Source organism: Rosa chinensis, chromosome 7, assembly GCF_002994745.2.
Source record: "Rosa chinensis cultivar Old Blush chromosome 7, RchiOBHm-V2, whole genome shotgun sequence".
In the NCBI taxonomy this organism is placed as follows: Eukaryota; Viridiplantae; Streptophyta; class Magnoliopsida; order Rosales; family Rosaceae; genus Rosa; species Rosa chinensis.
Window position 1 is genome coordinate 53,851,808 of NC_037094.1, and position 18,380 is coordinate 53,870,187.

An 18,380-nucleotide genomic window follows, 5' to 3' on the forward strand; every position below is an offset into this window, starting at 1 on the left:
GCTGCACAAAAACAACACAAAAACCAATTAGAAGTTTATTGTCTTTATGACATTGGGACAACAGAAAATTGTAGTCTGAAAGGCAAAACAACAACATAAGTTAGATGAAAGTATTGGCTAAAGTGTATAACAACAACAAATAAGTGTAATTGGACATGATCACAGACAATATAAAACACGTACTATTAGTAGTCATTTTTATATTCAGACCACAAATATTTGTCGTCTAAATAATCTCAAACGATAGTAAATTGTCGTCGTAGTGAGACTGACATAACAGAAAGAATATGATATCTATTGTCTAAACCATTTCCCAACATCACATATGTATAATTTCAAAATCTTTCACACAACACTTAAATGTCATACAAACCTACCCTAGAACGACACTTTATTGTCCTCTGATGCTCTTTACGACCACATATAATTGTCATTTAAAGTAAATTAGCACAACCTTTAAGTGTTGTTCTATGAGAGAAGACACTACATACGAGTCTTCATATTTTTTAGTTAAGGGCATTCAGACCACACAAATAAGTCTTGCAAATATGCTTCACACAATAGTATTTAAAAAATACTGTGGTTGTTTTGTTTATCAGACAATACAAAACTGTTGTTTGAATGCTTTTAAAGATACAGATCACAATGTTCTCAAAATGCAAAACTCATCAGACAACACAAGACTTTTATTTTTTTATGTCGTCTGAAAAATCAGACGACATAACACTTCTGTCGTCTGATGCCCCCAAGAGACGACACCGTACTAGACGACACATTTTTGTTCGTTCAGACGACAGAACAGTTCTGTCGTCTGAAGGCCTTTTTGGCATAGTGTTGATCAATGTCCTTTTCAGTGTAAACCAGATTTGTCCTTCTTTCCCACTGCAAAAAACAAAAACAAAAACCAAGACCCAAATCAAATCACTATCATATATCCCAATGATGAAAAAGTCATACTGAAACCATGAAATACAATCTGTTATGGTATCAAAAACACATACTTTAGCTGCAAACTCCAAATTCTTATCTTCCACTATCTCCTTCATGTAGCGCATGATCCAATACCCACAAGTCTTACTATCTTTCTGCTCCGGAATGCCCTGAAAAAAAAAAAACACCGTACCATATCAGAAGCACTTAAGAGTATAAAACCTTAGGTGATAAGACCCAAAAAACGCAATTAACTTACAGCAAGATTTTTCCATTGAATGGTTTTCTTCCCTTTCTTATTCTTGTGTGCATTGTAGATTTTAATGGAGCTTGCAAATCAATAGCAGACCATCAGCATATATAATGCATAAACAACTCCTAGTTATCGACTTATACAGTGAAAAATCAGTCAACTCACTTGTCCAGAATTGTTTTCCATTCACCAGCGATGAGTCGCCTCTTTAACGGATCCATGAAGTGAATGGTTTCTTCAGCTGGATTCACAGCAGACAATGTCCAATGACCACTATATGCAATAAACAAAACTCATTATAAGTTTAAACTAGTTTATATAAAGCATTCACCAAAACGTAATATAACACAACATACTGCATAGTAATTCAGTTTACACACCCTGAATTATATGGGACCAAATAAATTTGCCCAGACTTCCCATTTATGAACCGATTTGATACTAAGCGAGCTCGTTCGGTTGGATTTCCACAACCACTTGCACCCGTGTGAGCAGGGTCGACAAAAGCGACCATGTCATTCATCTTAGCCTTCTTCAACACACCTTGAAGGTAGCTACATCAACATTTCACAACATTTCAACTGATTTCACAAATGAAAAATCACAAAACCTAACAAATAATAGGAAACTTTAACGTGTTGCATTACCTCATGTAAAAAACAATGCAGCTGCCTGAAATTTCCAATAAGTGTGTCATAGCATAGATGTCCTTTCTAAAGACAAAGGCTTTATGTGGATGACCAAAAAGTTCTGGTCCAAAAGTGGCGTGGATGGTTGCCCCATTCTGCAATCCAATGTTTGCCCAAATGCATAAGTCCTTTAAAGGTGCAGGGAGATTCGATGGCAGGATTTGCAAGTCTTCCTTATCATCAAACATATCTTTCTGTGGCCTATTAGGAATTTTACGCTTTGGTTTTTTCTAATGTTGTAAAAATGAAGTTAGATTATATTCCATAATCACATATGCAGAAGTAAACACAAAGAAATTGAGTTACCTTCCCACCAGGTGCAGGGGCAATAACAAGGTTCCTCGGCCAAGCGACACAAGTCCCAATGGCATCCTTGACCTTCACTATCTCATCTTTTATGGGAAATGGTAGCAAAGCTTCAGGAACAACAGTTTCTGTGATAGAGACACGCAAATTCTCCTCTCCAATTGGAACACCATGGATTGTTTGCTGTTTGGTCTCAAGGTCGACACTGATGACAGTTCCAATAGCCACAATGTTTTCCACCGTGTCAATGGCCAGTTTATACTTGGTCTCACCTAATTGTTCCTATACATGAAACAAATTAAATCCATACAGTTCTATATCCAAAAATCCATATCAGCATACCTACAAAGTTCAAGTATTTAGGCAAGCACGATATTTACCTCTTCACCATGTACTGGTGCCTCTAGTACAATGACATCTTTTCTAACCTCCTCTTCCAATATCGGGTTTAACCGTACCCTATCATCACTAGGCTGCACAATTTCCTCTTCAACCTCGATGCTCACTTTATCTCTTAAAACCAACTTCTTCTTCACACCCTTCACCTCAGCTTCAATATTATCATGTGCAGCCTTCTCCGCAGCCTTCTCCCCATGGCGAGAACAACTCCCTTGTCCTGAACCAAGCTCATTAACTGCTATGACAGGTTTGGGGGACTCAACAGGCAGCTCCTTCCCATCGACCTTCGCTTCTAGCTTCGCAATCCTCTCAGTCCAATAAGCTCTCTCCTCAGCAAGTTTTCTATCCCTCTCCTCTTCCCATGCAGTTCTTTCCTTAGCTAACAAAACTTCCTTCTCCTCCTCTAGTATCTTCTTCAGCGATAACCTAGTCCTCTGTTCAAAAGTCATCTTTTGCCGTTTTGGCAAGTTGAAATATAAATCGGGCTTGACATTGCCACCAACACCTCTAACCCTACCTCTATGCTCCGGATTCCCCAATGCAAGAGTGAGCACATCATCAGACCCAGATGTGGCAATTTCCCCTTCAGCCTCCCTTTTCCTTAAATGTTCCTGATTCAAAATATCCGCGTTAAATGCTGCGATAGCATTACATCCATGCATATATAAATTAATATGAACTTGATGTCCATACTTACAATTTTTTCGGCTTTCTTCTCTGCCTCAGGTTGTTTGAAGTTGCCATTCCTATCTTGCCGAGCCTTAATCCACATTGTAGCTCTATCAAGTTCTTGTAAAGGGACACTTTCAGACTTTGACAAATGAAAACACAATGAATTAGTTAATATTCTGTACATATCACCTCAGAATATGTTGACTCGTCTAAATATAAAACTAACCAGTTCTTCCATTAAATTTGCATAACCTTTGCGTGACATACGATGAGGATATTTATTCTCCTTTGGCTTTGCAATTTGGGCTTCACGTATTTCCTGCAAACCATAACATAAGTAAATTAGAAACTATAATGAATATTCATAGAGAGAGCACATTCTGAAACCAAAAAACACAACAAATTTTATCAAATCAGTAACCTGGAAGGTAGCTGAAAGCCTATCAGCAACAAACTGGTGCCAAGTATCCTTCGTTATGCTTCGGTAATCATCTGGAGGATTTTCTAACAGTTCTGGTTCATCCATATAAGGGATGATGTACATGTTTGTTAACTTGCTCTTGAACTCTCTCCATTTAGTTGCAGCAGATGAAATCACCATTTTTTTAAGCTCTTTAGGCACCACAAATGCATCCTACATACATGTACAATAAACTAAGCTACTGTAATGCAAAGCTAATTAACATGTAGAATATATATAAACTAATCAAGCTGAAATATGGCCAGTAAGTACCTTTATAGATTCCCATATCTTTTCCTTTTCATCTAGATCCACTTCTCTCCAATCATTTATTGAGATAGGGATCTTCGTACGTGCCAACACCCCAATGTAAGACTGCATTTCTTTTGCAGCCTTACCAACAGGTTCTCCTTTTTCATTAAACTTCACAGTGAGCCTCTTTCCTCGGATAAGCCTGTTTGTAATGCGGCTCATCGTAACCATTCCTCGCTTCAGCAACTTCAATCCACCAGTTCTGTTTTCATCATCATCCTCCTCAGACTTCTTGGTCTTACTGGAAACAGACTTGTTCGTTGACTTGGTTGATGACACAACCCCGTTGGACTTAGCAGTTATAGTCATGCTAGTCTGAGACTTCTTGGGGGAGGCAGCCTTTTTGGTAGTTCGACCCTTCTTGGGAGAGGCAGCCTTTTTGGTAGTTCGACCCTTCTTGGGAGAGGCAGCTGTTGATGTAGTATTAGACTTCTTGGGAGAGGCAGCCTTTTTGGTAGTTCGACCCTTCTTGGGAGAGGCTGCTTTTTTGGTAGTTTTAGATATGGGATTGGCAGCCTTTTTGGTTGATGTCTCAGCCCCTTCAATTGCTAGAATTGGTGTTGCTGGTTTTGTCCTCGATCGTTTCATTGCCACAGCCTTAATCCTTAGAGCTATGGCTCTTGCAGAACTTGATGATCTAGTAGAAGGCGACATCATCTGAAACACATAACCCAAATGCATGTTGTTAGCTACATGTTAATACTATCATGATAAGATTCAGTTAATAGTTAAACAGAATATCAATAAAAATTAACTAAAGCAATAGTGTAACACGAAACAAATGGATGAAAGTGGTCTGTGTATATTATTCTTAAACTTGTAGCCTACTTAACAAAGCAAGAAATCAAAACAAAGAAAAGCAGCCTATACTAATATCAGCCTATATAATTAAACACGTCGACCATCCTCATTCTCAACCCATATTCCTTCATCGCCATCTCGAATATAGGAGCTAGGCAGATCACCAACTACATCATCAAAGGTCTCAATCGATGGCATTGTAGGAATGAATGGGTGTTGTTCCAGTTCAATATCTTCCATTTCTTCATCATTACACCCTCCTTGGTAGTCTCTTTCCGGGCACCGCACTACCACTGACCATTGATCATCAAGGGGGTCTTGTATGTAGAAAATCTGTTTCACATGGGTAGCTAAGACAAACGGATCATTTAAATGCCCTACCCTATCAAGTTTAACCAAAGTAAACCCAAGTTCGTCTAGTTTAACCCCCCTAGCTGACTCCACCCAATCACACATGAAGACGGGTATCCTAAACTTGTAGTAGTCCACCTCCCAAATTTGTTGTATCCTGCCGTAAAAGTCCATATCATCAGTTTTAGGGTTTTTATCCCTTGCACTAGCAACTTGCATTGCATCAGCAACCAAAAAAACCCCGCTATTTTGAACTGATCGTACTTTGTCACGCTCCGAAGTGTTAAAATCAACCCCATTCACATGATAACCACCAAATGTACGTAGGGACCTCCATTTTTGGTCCACCAGCCAGCCACCTAATGGTTTCAGGAACATCATTATCGGCAAATCTCATTTCATTTGCAACCTACAAATAAATTGACATGTCAAAAGTATGGAACCACACAAGTTTATTGAACTCGAAACTCAAAATTGAATAGACATTATACTACTGCAATGAGGTCGAAGATAAGTTATGTACCCTCTCCTTGAACCAACCTGCAAAGGTAAGGTTCTGTTTGTCCTTCAACCACTTCTTATTTTTTTGAACCTTGGAAAACTCAACTTTAGGAATTCCATATGCTCTCTGCAATGGAAGAAAAACTAAGCAAATGAGCAACATAACTGAACACGCGTAAGGTGATATAGTACAAATGATCGAAAACAAAACATAAGTAAAATTATTACTTACTTGAAATAAGGGATTGCATCTTCAGTGTTCGTGCATACACATAGGTGGGCCATGTCAAGCTGCTTTCTGTCGACAGTAATGATGGTGGCGCCTGATAAAGGCTTGCAGCCATTTAAGAGCCCAAGTTTGGTTCTCCAAGGAATCCTAACAGTGGTAGCCTCTCTAGGAAGCATACGTTCTGAGCAAAACTCAACCGCCTCTTCTACAATGTAACACTCTGCAATGCACCCTTTAGGAAATTGTCGATTTCTCACATATCCTTTGAACACTTTCATGTACCTCTCAAAAGGGTACATCCATCTAAAAAATACCGGACCACATAACTCGACTTCCCTAACAAGATGGACAGTTAGGTGAATCATTATGTCAAAAAATGATGGTGGAAAGAACTTCTCAAGCAGGCAAACTGTATCGACCAGGTCTGCTTGCATTTGTTGCAATTTTGAAACGTCGATCACTTTACTGCATATTGCTTTGAAGAATAGGCAAAACCGAATAATTGCGTACCTAACTGGTTTCTCCAAAACTGAACGTAATGCAACAGGGAGAAAAAGTTGCATTATAGTGTGGCAATCATGTGATTTAAGACCAGCAAGTAGTAAATCCTCCATTGACACCAAATTTCGTACATTGGATGAAAACCGAACTGGAACGGTCATATTGAAAAAGGAACTGCAAACAATCTTTCTCTCATCTAGGAACAAGTTCCAACCACCCAAAGGCAACTTGTCCCTTTTTGCAGCAGTTGTAGGCTTCAAATCAGTCCGTATACCCATTTCGACCATGTCTAAACGAGCAGCAGCCCCATCCTTAGTCTTCCCAAAAATGTTCAACAGCGTACCAAGAATAGCATCACAACAATTCTTCTCAATGTGCATCACATCAAGATTATGTCTTACCGGAAGATGTTCCCAGTAATCAAGTTCGAAGAAAACAGACCTTTTTTTCCAGCAAGGTCTGTTTTCATCTTCAAGACCCTTATAAGGGGGAGGAGGGTTTTTCTTGCCAAATGGTCGATTTAGACCTTGAACTCTGGTCAACACCTCCTCTCCAGTTAATGGTGTAGGAGCTTCACCCTCCTCTATGGTGTTGTCGAAAGCAGCAGCTTGCTTTCTATAAGGATGATGTCGTGGCAGCCATCGTCGATGCCTCATGAATGCCATTTTTTTAGAGTGCTTCAACCTATAGGGTCTTGTCTGATCAACACATATTGGACAAGCATTGTATCCTTTCACAATGCTTCCCGATAAATTCCCATACGCGGGAAAATCGTTAATTGTCCATAATAGTATCGCCTTCAGTTTAAAATATTCTCCTCTTACAGCATCATATACTCTCTCAACCCCATCCCACAACACTTTCAAATCATCCACTAATGGCTGTAGATAGACGTCGATGTCATTTCCGGGTTGTTTGGGTCCAGAAATTAACATAGTCAACATCATGTACTTCCTCTTCATGCATAACCATGGAGGAAGGTTATAGGTGATAAGTATAACAGGCCAACATGAGTATTTGCTACTTAGAGAACTATGTGGATTAAACCCGTCTGATGAAAGCGCTAATCTAAGGTTCCTACTTTCTAGACCAAAGTCTGGCCATTTTGTGTCAATCATTTTCCAAGTTGGGGAATCGGCTGGATGCCTCATCATTCCATCTTTCTTTCGATCATTGGCTTGCCAAGTTAGCTCCTTAGCTGACACTGTCGATTGGAACATCCGTTTGAACCTTGGGATCGGAGGGAAGTACCACAATACCTTCCCCGGAACCCCTTCTTTCTCAGATTTGTCCTTTCCAAGTTTCCACCTTGATTCACCACAAGTTGGACAACTGGTCGCATCAGCATGGTGCAATCTGTACAAGATGCAGTCATTTGGACAAGCATGAATCTTTTCATACCCCTTCCCCAATGCGGAAAGTGTTCTTTTAGCCTCATAAGTAGACCCTGGTAAGTCATTTCCTTCTGGAAGCAAGAGGCCAATCATAATTAACATATCTGAATAGCACGCATCAGTCATGCCGTGCTTTGCTTTCAGATTGAATGTTTGTATCAAACCATTCAACTTGGTTGTCTTGGTACAACCAGGATATAGAGGCTTATCTCCATCTTCTACAAACTGCATAAACTCGTTCGAGTCTTCCGAAATCTCCTCATCCTCACTACCCTCTAACCCTACAGCTTCTGCTTGTATGCCTAAATCAGGATTCATTTCGACTGTTTCAGAATCCCCTCTAAAAGCATGCAAGGCAGAAGCAGATGGTTCTCCATGCCACTTCCAATGCTTATAACTAACATTAATACCGTTAAAAAATATATGGTCCTTAATCAGCCCTATACCACCAAAATCAGTGTTATGGCACTTCAAGCAAGGGCAACGTATTTTATTTATGTCCCTTGCATTATCCGATGCAAATTTCAGAAATTCTTCAAGTCCTAACTGAAACTGTAGTGATCTTCTATCAGCCTTCATCCATGACTTATCCATCTTATATAGAGAAACAAATGTATCAATTACAATATTAACATTAGACCTAGCTAGGATCATGCTACATAAACTAGCTAGTGCACACAAACATGTACATTTATGCACATCTGAAATCAAGCAATACAATAAAGCAATTAGCTACTTCATGTACATTTAGCACTTCATCAAGCGATACGATAACAGGGGCATTTGACATAGTATAAATCTTTCTAGTTTTACATCATCATATAATTCATACTTAATACCAGCCATGTAATAATTCGACATTGCTCATTTGTAGTCCAGCACAGGAAAAATGGAAAAAAAAAAAAACAAAACAAAAAAAAAACAAACTTGTAATGATCATGGATCTCACCAAAAATTGATTTAAGTCAAAGCCAATTCAAACACCACAACTTGTTTCCACCACTTCCAGACTTGTTTAATTCATAATGTCACTGATTTTTCAACTCTGCAAATCATAAGACAGTGTCAATTTGTTTGACGTGTTAAGAGTTTCATTATGTATCCAGCATCAGATCAATAGCAAAGGTGAAAAACCATAACCACAAGGTCCCTAATTTACACGTCCACATGGAAATGGCTACCATCAGATTTTGAGACAAAATACTTGCAGTTCACATGATTATGACAATCCAATACTTACAGTTCATACAAAATACACAAACCCATAGTTGACTTTTCAAAACTTCAATAGGGAATAGCCGAACATTAAGAATTGTTTTACTGTCCAACCATTGGATGGTGAGCAATCCACATAAGAGCCAAGATGAAAAATAGAAATGTAAAGCATATTTCGATAATGACATAACACAGTAAATAGCAAATGCCCACATGGAACCCAAACTATGATTGGGTCAATGCCCACATATAATCACAATTCTAGGTTTGGTTACAATTAAATGTTGTCAAGAAAGAGACCAAATTCTATAACTTTAATTGGAGAAAGTGAAGGAGTAGTGAAGAAAAAGAGCAGAGCTTTACCTTCGGAATTCAATGACTGTCAATTCAGATTGGCAAATGCTTTCCAGTTAACCCAGGCCAGTACTGAAACAACAACATTATGCTATTTGTCATTCAACTTCAACAAAAACCCTAACACTTATAACCTCGCATCCCCAATTCGATTAAAACCCAGAAAAAAAAATTCAAGATTCAAAGGAAATTTCATTTTCAAGCCTGTAAATCCCCAATCCAACAAAAACCCTAAATAGTTGAACAATGAATCTAAGGGCTTACCAGCATAGATAAAGAGCTATTGATTGAGACCCATGAAATTTGCAATGAGGTTTGGATGATTTCGCGATTTAGGTTTGAAACAAAGACTCAGATGTGGAATGAGGATTTCTTCGTCTGTCGAAGAGAGATGGGGAATGGACGGAGTATGAGGTTCTTCGATCTGGGTTCTTAGTTATGATTAGGGTGTTTCGATTTGGCAAGAAATTTGGATTTTCATCAGTTGGAAGGGGGTCTTGTCAGAGCGTTGCAAAGGAAAAGTTTGCTCTCTACCGCTTTAGGTTTTAGTTTTCATAAAGTCGGGGAGAGAATCTCATTAAGTGTTCCAAACTAAGCTACTGTTTGTTGTGCCAAAAAAAAAAACAAGACAAAAAAATCCAAAGCCAATTTACTCCTTTGACGACACAACATATATCTGTCGTCTGAATACAAACAAAAAAAAGAAGCTACGACCAAAAACGAAATCAATTTATCTCCTTTGACGAGACGACAGATAACTGTTGTTTGAAAACAAACTTAATTCTCAAGACCAACTTTGTATGGTATTGTTGATATTCAGACGACAGTTTTTACACTGTCTGTCGTTAAAATATATCAGACGACAGAAACCAACATGTCTGTCGTCTGAGCTCTGTCGTCTGATGAGGTTATTGGCATACTCGGTTATATATTATTGCTGTATTGGTCTGCTTTAAAGTTTTCTTGTAACTTTTCTTTCATGGAATGTACAATTAAAATAAAAATAATAAATACCAAGGAGAAGTGGCTGGTTAACCAGACTGTAGAGTTCTCACTTAGTGTTAGCTGTTTGATATTGTAAGTTGTGGTACTCTTCAAGTGCCCTGTCAAGTGTCTACTTGTAGCTTGTGGCTACGTGAAGATGCAAACTGATTGTAGCCTTGTACAACATGAATTCATAAAAATGGCCTGTCTTTTGACTTGTAGCAACAACTTTTTTTTTTTTTTAGAATAAGAATCCTTTATTGAAAATAACCAAGATTACATAATATGGGAATGACCGGTGGTGGATATGAACTCCCCACTCTCCTCCCTAAAAACTGAACTAGTTACTGGTCCGTCATCAATATTGACATCCATGAGCCAAAAGAGCCCAACCCCTAACCACCATTTTCGCCCAACCTCACAGGCTACAGATAACCCCGAGAAACTCGATAACACCCTATAGACAACCGCCAAAGAAACTAGCGCCCTCTTCCACACTGCGTCCCAATGAAACCAGACCACGTGCAAGGATCGCTTGTTAGCACATTGACCATAAGAAAAAACCGAAATTAAACCAACTCGTCCCCAGGAAAGACACCACATCTATGGCACATCAATTTGACCCAACCCTAGCAACAACTGGTTTCCTGTTTTTGTGTATCTTAATAATGAGAGAAATATAACTTGCTGAACTTCGCTGTTCTCATTAACTTGTAATTGAAAATACATTATAAGGGAAAACTAAAGTTAAGAATCCATGGCAATCTTATAACTTATACTCCTGCATGATCATGATTCTTCATCATCATATCGGTCCAAAGCCCTATATGAAGATGAAGTTTTATCTTTCCTGGTGATTGTGAGGTTTGTAGCCAAGTTTTTTGAAGTTTAACTTTTAAAGAATAATGGATTGTGAATTTGGGCAGGTCTAGACTGTGGAAAACTGCAGATGGTGAAGACTGAATGGCTTCCAATCCTTTAGCTATTTCTTCATAACTTACTGAGTTCTATTCAGAATATGATCTTTGATTACTCACAGGTGTTAATACGCAATCGGTACGACTTAGTCGAGCCGAATCTCGATAAGTCAATTATCTTAAGCCTAAAGCGGTTTGGTTGGATATAAAATCGGCCAAGTTCGACCCAAACGGCTGAAATAGCCGATCTCAATAAAATCATTCCATTCATTAAATTATGAATTTTCATAGATGTTACCATGTTGGATGTTTGTGGGAAATTATTACATGGTCCCGGACCACCACGTGTACTCCCAAACGGCTGAAATAGCCGGTCTAAATAAAATCATTCCATTCATTAAATTATGAATTTTCATAGATGTTACCATGTTGGATGTTTGTGGGAAATTATTACATGGTCCCGGACCATAGTACACGTGGTGGTCCGGGATGATATTATTGGCCCATGTGACTTGTAGTGATTTCTGATTGGCTTCTAATTTAATTTTTCTTTTCTTTTTTAACCCCCTCTGCATGGTCTCCACCAGATTCGAGTGATATTATTAGTTGGGACCACCACATGGCAGTGCCACGTGGTACTCCGGAACTACCTAATAATTCCCCGATGTGGCCCGATGTGTGGAAAGTAAATATAAGCAGTAATTATTACTTCAACATTATAATACAAGTAAAACACACACACATATTAAAACATAGATGTATTTTCATATTAGAAGGGGAGGAGAGTTTGAAGACGGAAATTTTACCAACAATGTGTTGGACAGAAATGATGAAATACATTTTCCAGAGTTGTGTTGGCATCTGACTTTCTTTTGTACATCTCACCAGAAAAAAAAAAAAAAAAAAAAAGAGACTTTCTTTTGTAAAAAAGAAAAAGGAACCTTTCAAAAAAAAAAAAAAAAGCCCGGCCCAAATATAATAGCCCTTGCCCGCCGAAAACCCAAACCCTGCCTTCCAGAAACTCTCTGGTCTGGTTTAGCGGTGCGGCAGCTGCTCTCTCTCTCTCTGTGCTCGTGATCACAAAATGGAGGACGGAGGAGAGGCAAAGACAAAGGCAAAGGCAATGTTATGCGAAGAGTGCAAAGCCAAAGAATCCAAGTACAAATGTCCCGGTTGCTCCATACGCTCCTGCAGCCTTCCCTGCGTTAAAGGCCACAAGATTCGTACCTCTTGTACGGGCAAGAGAAGCCAAACCCACTTCGTACCCATCTCTCAGATGGATGATAATCTCCTCCTTTCGGGTACCCTTTATCTCAAATTCTCAATCTTTTTGGTTTCTTAATAGCTCCTTCCTTGTCTAAATCATTGTATGTTGTAGACTACAATCTGCTTGAGGAAGTGAAGAGGGTTGCTGATTCTGCTCAGAGATTGAGGAATAAGTTGTGCAGATACAATAGTTTTAGGCTGCCTTTTTATCTTAAGAGCCTCCGCGGTGCTGCTTTCAGCCGCAGAACTAAACTCTTGTTTTTGCCTACTGGTATGTCAAAGAGGGACAAAAATCAGACCCGATACGACACAAGGTTTAATTTCGATGCCCTTCAACTGTTTCGTGTTATTAGCAATACGTTTTACTTGAATGATTGCGAAGGTAGTTATTTATGTTTTGTGTTGTCTGCTGCAGGAAGAAATGCATCACATGGACCATTGAGTGGCGGTTTCATTCTACAGATGTAGTTCTAATTGACCATGGGTGAGCCTGCTTGTCTCCATGTCTGGTTGTTTGTCGAGTTTTCGGTAATATAGTTTGACAACTGATGCGTGTTTTTATGTTGTTACAGAGTAAATGAAAACAGGAACCTCTCCTCTGTTCTTGAAGACCATCTACAGCCTGGCCCATGGAATCATAAGCTGAGGCAATTCTGTATAGAGCAGCTGGATTGTCTCAAACTTTTTATTCGTAAACGCCCAAAGGTTTGTCCTTTTGTTTCTGGTTGATGTTTAATAGTTCGCTGTGAACGTCTAGAAAGTCAGGTTGAAACCTGATAATAGTTCCTTGCTGGACTCTCAGGCAGGTTAAGGATAATCAATCACTGTTTATTCTGGCCAATACCCTGCATTAATGTCATTAGTGCTAGCACAATTATAACTTGGGTTTAAATTACTGCATTCTTGTACAAGCCCTGGCTCATGACTGATATATATGTCCTTATGTCTGCTTTTGCTATGGTGCTTCATCTCTCTATCAATTCTGGATCTCTTAGGTTTATGTGAGCTTTGCCCAACTGCTTCTTGCTAGACTTGCAATGATCTGGGTTTTCTTGGATACTCTTTCCCTTGTAGGAGATATATGTGTACACATTTATAATACTAATTGTATGCTATGGATGGGTATGTTTTTAGGTGAAGGTATATAGAGATAGTAAGGTTGGGATATGGTGAAAATCTGTGTTCTTTGGGTCATACTGGAGCTGTGTTTTAAGCTTAATATACCTACTTTGATAATATCTATATTATTTATATTAAAAATGTCGCCTACTAAACAGTTCTTTTAATTTTTGTCTTTGGCTGTGATTACAGGGCACCAGGTCACCCTTTCGTGAGTTAGATTTAAGAGTTCCAATCAGGCAGCAATTAGCCAACCTGGATATTTTGGAATACCCTGTCATCTATGTTTTTCTTCCTTCACACAGTATTGATTTTGAAGTCGTTAAAGATGTCACTCGTAATGTTCACAAACAAGAGCTTCAGAATTATGGAAGTAATGACCCAGGTGCAGGAGGTGTACCCTTTAGGGAGGAGGAAATAGAAGAGGACAACAGCTGCCCTAAGGTGTTAGATCTAAAGGGACATGAGACTTCAGTTTCCCTGCCTCATATTTCCAACAACAGCAGGTGTGAGAAAGGGATAAATAATTCATCAGATAGATCTTTGTCTGCAACACTAGCAGCAGAAAATGGTTCACATTCCAGCTCCAAGGATAAGGAACAAGGCCTTTTTGAAGACATGGAGTTTGATTTTGATCAAGGCTTAATAGACTCGTATTCAGATCTTATTGCTGAAATTAATCCTGATGATTTTCTTGATTTGGATGGTGAAGGGATAGAAAGAAATCTTTCTGGTATCAGGGATTTCTTATTATCAGATGATGATATAGAGGAAGGGGAAATATTAGAATGATTGGACTCATTAGATTCCCTGAAAGGAATCAAAAGAGGGAATTTACGGGGAGCAAAAGCCCCGAGAGTTTACTGACAATATAGGTATAGTGCCTTTGGTGGCATTGAGTTGGCTGTTTCTATATACTTTCGAGTAATTTCTGGTGATAGCCAATCTGGAAAAGTTTGATTTCTCTGTATGAATTCTTAAGTGGTATTTGTACTCCTGGCGTTTCCATCATCTATCACATGTCAATTCCTCAAACTTGAAGTCCAGAAATAGGTTTCTGGCCTGGTTGCACTCTGATTCTTCCTCCAGCTTGCTGCAGTTAAGAAATTGGATATATTTGCAACGGCATGGCACTTATACAAATCATCAGATGGTTATTGTAAAGCTTCTATTTATTAATTTTGTAACCGTTCAGGGAGTTGAGATCTGTTCTCCTGGCAATTTGTTGCGACTTTAGTATCGATTGGATGTGTTAACTGCTTGGATGAATGAGGTATGATTTATATTGATTCAATATTTGCTAATTTTGATAAGTTTCACGTGTGATTCTAATGTTTTTTTTTTTTTTTAGAAGAAACAGCTTTTTATTGAAAAAGCAAAATCGAGTTACAGGGAGATGGACATGGAGTCCGCTTTAAAGATCTAAAGAGGGCAGCTAGGGCTATAGTCCTAGCATCTCGTCTAATAATACTAATCAAGGTTTAGTGGCTTATACTACAGCTGCTTGCCAGTTAAGAATAATGGAAGAAACATTATAATCCTTGAATTCCTTAGAAATAGAAACCCATAAGGATGCCCATAACTTGACTCTCTCCCACAGGTCTTCCTTCTCCACACCCCTCCATAGTTTTCAAATAATCTTTTATTTCTTTCCATCCAGACCACCCAAACTACTGCTATCACCCCACAACCCCAAACCCCAAAGTGTTCTGGCCTTTCTACCTTTACCAAAAGCTATAGGGTTTTCTCTTAGCAAGTCACTTCTCTCTAATGGAGTTGTCCAGTCCACTCTTGCCCTCCTAAATAATTTTTTCCATAAGAAATTAGCCACTTCACAATGCACGAAGACATGATCAGCACTTTCTCCTTGAGCTTTGCATAAAATACGCCAGTGAGGAGAAAAACAACTTCCCGGTCTTCTCCTTTGAAGAACATCACATGTATTCGTCTTCCCCAGTACCACAAGCCATCCCACAATCTTCACCCTAGTAGGGACCTTGACGTGCCAAATAAACTTTGCAGGAGCAAAAATTGGATCTGATCCACCACTAGTTAAAAAGCTATGGAAAAATTTGCAAGAGAATTTCCCATTAGTCTCAAGCTTCCACCTCCTTTCATCTGGTTTGGACTTCACTAATCGGACATTTTCTAGCTTAACCATTAGCGAGACAAACTCCTCAATCTCTTGGTCATTTAAGTTTCTTCTGAACCCAAAGTCCTAGCTCATCGGAAAAATGAGAGGGATAGCTAACATTTCCACTGGAGAGTTGGTGTGTCTTGATAGTCTGAACAACCTTGGAAAGTAGAATTTCAAGGGTTGATCCTCTAACCAAGAGTCTTCCCAGAACCTCACTCTTTTGCCATTGCCTACAATTAGTTTATGACAGAGAATATTGGCTTATTCCGACTGAAATATCCTTCCAAGGACTCCTACTTGATCCACCCACAATTGGCTTTGTGTCCCACCCATTCACATCATTTCCATATTTGCTCCTTATTACAGCATGCCGTAAGGACTCTCTTTCCAAAGGAAATCTCCAAAGCTATTTCCCTAGAAAAGACTTATTTTTTGCCAGTAGATTCCCAATTCCCAGCCCTCCTCTTTCTTTGCTTTTCGACACTATCTCCCAACGAACTAGATGGTCCTTATTACCCTCTCCAACTCCATCCCAAAAAAAAAAAAATTTCAGAAGAGATTCTAATCTCGTTGCCACTCCCACCGGAATTTGGAATAGAGATTAGTAGTATGTTGGGAGGCTGCTCAAAACTGCTTGAATCAATGTCAGCCTACCGCCTCTCTACAAAAAGGCTTTTTTCCAACCCTCCAATCTCTTCTCAATTTTCTCTACAACTGGGTTCCAAAACGAAGCTTGCTTTGGGTTACCACCTAAGGGAAGGCCCAGGTATTTCATAGGCCAAACTGCAATCTCACAGCCTTGTTCATCAGCCATCCTTTCTACTCTCCTAACCTCAGTATTTATTCCAACTACAGAACATTTTGATTTATTGATTTTCAGCCCTGAAAACAAACAGAAACTTTCTAGGACCATGTTTTTGGTTAGCATCCTTCAAAAAGAAAATTGTTTCATCAGCGAATTGCAGATGAGTGATTTCAACCTCTTCCCTCTCGACTACCAGGCCTTCAATTGGTCTACAATCTCTTGCTCTCTCCATAAGTCTATTCAGGACATCCACCACTAGGGTAAAAAGAAAAGGTGATAAGGGATCACCTTGCCTTAATCCCCAGGAAGCACCAAATTTTCCTCTTGGTCTCCCATCTATCAGAATAGAAAAATTTGCTCACCTCAGACAACCCCCTACATGATGCAGGAAGCATGAACACGATAGCAAGATGCTCTGTCAAGCGTCGAAAGCCATATGAGATGAGCTATAATCCACTAGTAATTACAGGCACAACCGTAAGAAACATAGAGAAACTTCTCTAATATTTGGTTTTTTATTGATAACTTGAATCAAAATTACAATCTAAGAGGTGCCTTATATATAGGGCACATAGCATAAACTTAATATAACTAGAAAATAAAAAGAATAATTTATTATAGACTAAAACTAGAAAACCTCATTAAATAAAAATCAGAAATAAAATCCTAGATACTAAAGAATATTACGCAAATATATAATTGGAATCCCAACCAAGATTTTGTTCGAGAATCCCGATATATCCAAAATAGTAATTTATGATTAATTCCATCATTAAAAAGTCTATTTGAATACTAGTTTTCAATATTCAAATTATTCTTCTTGATGTGAAGACGCTTCTTTCGTTTCAAGATTCTTTGTTGAAATTGGCTAAAATCTCGTCCTACATCAATCTCCTCCACTTGAAAAGAACTCGACCTCGAGTTCCTCTTGAATGCAGCTCGATCATTACTAGGAATAAAACATGATAAGCCATCAACTTCAATATTCTCGAAATTAAAAGGTATCACCATGAATCCAATACCGTAGACAAGTTTAGAATAAGCATCTTGAAACTTGAACTCCTCCACTTGAAAAGGAATGGGTAATTACTTCTCCTTGGGTTGATCTTGAACACAATTAGGCATGCATGACATGGATATCGATGTGATGAATGAATCAGCTTCCTTATCCTTAATGAGTTTCTCTTCAATCTTCAAAGTTGCTTCTTCATGTTCCTTTTCACACACCTCAGGATGGTCATTCTTGACGTTCTTCCTTCTAGGCTTGATTTTAATTTTGTGCGACTCCCACCTAAATAAATATGTGTTGTCTTTACAATAACCACCTTTGACGCTTTCATGCCATGGTCTTCCAAAAAGCACATTAGTGTCGTCCATGTCAATCACATGACAAGTAATCTCTTCTTTATAAAATTTTCCCATAGAGACAGAAACTTTACAAATCTCTGTTACTTGTGCATATTCATCCTCTCCAAATGAAATCCAGTATGGATCTCTTAGCTTCACTGTCGGTAATTGAAAATAATCCACAACTTTGTTTGCTACAAAGTTCTCTCGTAGACCACTGTCAATTATTACAGAGCATACCTTGTCTTTGATGATACATGTAGTTCGGAAGTTGTCGTAATCCGGTGTTGTGAATATCCAACGTTCCATGTTTTTTTTTTGGATTGATGAGGTTGTCCTAGGGCGAATCCCTTAGCGTGTTTCTCTTCAAAGAAACTTTCTTTGATAGATACTCTACGACCACCGTCGTTGAGGTTGGTGGTAGTGAACTTCTCCCTT

General features: G+C 38.8%; 4 protein-coding genes across 4 annotated transcripts; 1 reads left to right on the top strand and 3 right to left on the bottom strand.

The window, feature by feature from the left end:
- Positions 1–27: 27 nt before the first annotated feature.
- Positions 28–2,264, bottom strand: LOC112176454. The gene is made up of 8 exons (XM_040511507.1): positions 2,179–2,264; positions 1,831–2,102; positions 1,564–1,737; positions 1,349–1,456; positions 1,190–1,259; positions 1,002–1,100; positions 820–882; positions 28–75 (listed from the first exon to the last, which is right to left on the bottom strand). Exons 2-8 carry the CDS (start codon positions 2,058–2,060, stop codon positions 28–30), a joined length of 792 nt encoding a protein of 263 aa, XP_040367441.1. The 5' UTR covers positions 2,061–2,102; positions 2,179–2,264.
- Positions 2,265–2,719: 455 nt separating this feature from the next.
- LOC121050672 lies at positions 2,720–4,675 on the bottom strand. The gene is made up of 6 exons (XM_040511508.1): positions 3,983–4,675; positions 3,671–3,883; positions 3,476–3,568; positions 3,275–3,388; positions 2,814–3,188; positions 2,720–2,728 (listed from the first exon to the last, which is right to left on the bottom strand). Exons 1-6 carry the CDS (start codon positions 4,673–4,675, stop codon positions 2,720–2,722), a joined length of 1,497 nt encoding a protein of 498 aa, XP_040367442.1.
- A 2,126-nt stretch (positions 4,676–6,801) lies between these two features.
- On the bottom strand, positions 6,802–8,392 carry LOC121050673. The gene is made up of 2 exons (XM_040511509.1): positions 6,931–8,392; positions 6,802–6,845 (listed from the first exon to the last, which is right to left on the bottom strand). Exons 1-2 carry the CDS (start codon positions 8,390–8,392, stop codon positions 6,802–6,804), a joined length of 1,506 nt encoding a protein of 501 aa, XP_040367443.1.
- A 3,867-nt stretch (positions 8,393–12,259) lies between these two features.
- LOC112177070 (box C/D snoRNA protein 1) lies at positions 12,260–14,966 on the top strand. Its single transcript, XM_024315257.2, has 5 exons — positions 12,260–12,569; positions 12,647–12,848; positions 12,950–13,018; positions 13,107–13,239; positions 13,846–14,966. The coding sequence occupies exons 1-5, from the start codon at positions 12,353–12,355 to the stop codon at positions 14,443–14,445; spliced, it is 1,221 nt and encodes a 406-aa protein (XP_024171025.1). The 5' UTR covers positions 12,260–12,352; the 3' UTR covers positions 14,446–14,966.
- Positions 14,967–18,380: the final 3,414 nt, after the last annotated feature.

Bases quoted from the DNA above. Each gene is read 5' to 3' on its own strand.
- LOC112177070 (XM_024315257.2), top strand. From the start codon at position 12,353: ATGGAGGACGGAGGAGAGGCAAAGACAAAGGCAAAGGCAATGTTATGC. The intron at 12,849-12,949 runs GTTTAATTTCGA...TGTCTGCTGCAG, and splicing joins CAGACCCGATACGACACAAG to GAAGAAATGCATCACATGGA. The intron at 13,240-13,845 runs GTTTGTCCTTTT...CTGTGATTACAG, and splicing joins TTATTCGTAAACGCCCAAAG to GGCACCAGGTCACCCTTTCG.
- LOC112176454 (XM_040511507.1), bottom strand. From the start codon at position 2,060: ATGTTTGATGATAAGGAAGACTTGCAAATCCTGCCATCGAATCTCCCT. The intron at 1,260-1,348 runs GTGAGTTGACTG...TTGATTTGCAAG, and splicing joins TGGAAAACAATTCTGGACAA to CTCCATTAAAATCTACAATG. The intron at 76-819 runs GCCTTCAGACGA...TTTGCCTTTCAG, and splicing joins ATCAACACTATGCCAAAAAG to ACTACAATTTTCTGTTGTCC.
- LOC121050673 (XM_040511509.1), bottom strand. From the start codon at position 8,392: ATGGATAAGTCATGGATGAAGGCTGATAGAAGATCACTACAGTTTCAG. The intron at 6,846-6,930 runs GTCTAAATCGAC...CTGGAAAAAAAG, and splicing joins GGTGTTGACCAGAGTTCAAG to GTCTGTTTTCTTCGAACTTG.
- LOC121050672 (XM_040511508.1), bottom strand. From the start codon at position 4,675: ATGTCGCCTTCTACTAGATCATCAAGTTCTGCAAGAGCCATAGCTCTA. The intron at 3,389-3,475 runs GTTAGTTTTATA...CATTTGTCAAAG, and splicing joins CAAATTTAATGGAAGAACTG to TCTGAAAGTGTCCCTTTACA. The intron at 3,189-3,274 runs GTAAGTATGGAC...ATTTTGAATCAG, and splicing joins AGAAGAAAGCCGAAAAAATT to GAACATTTAAGGAAAAGGGA.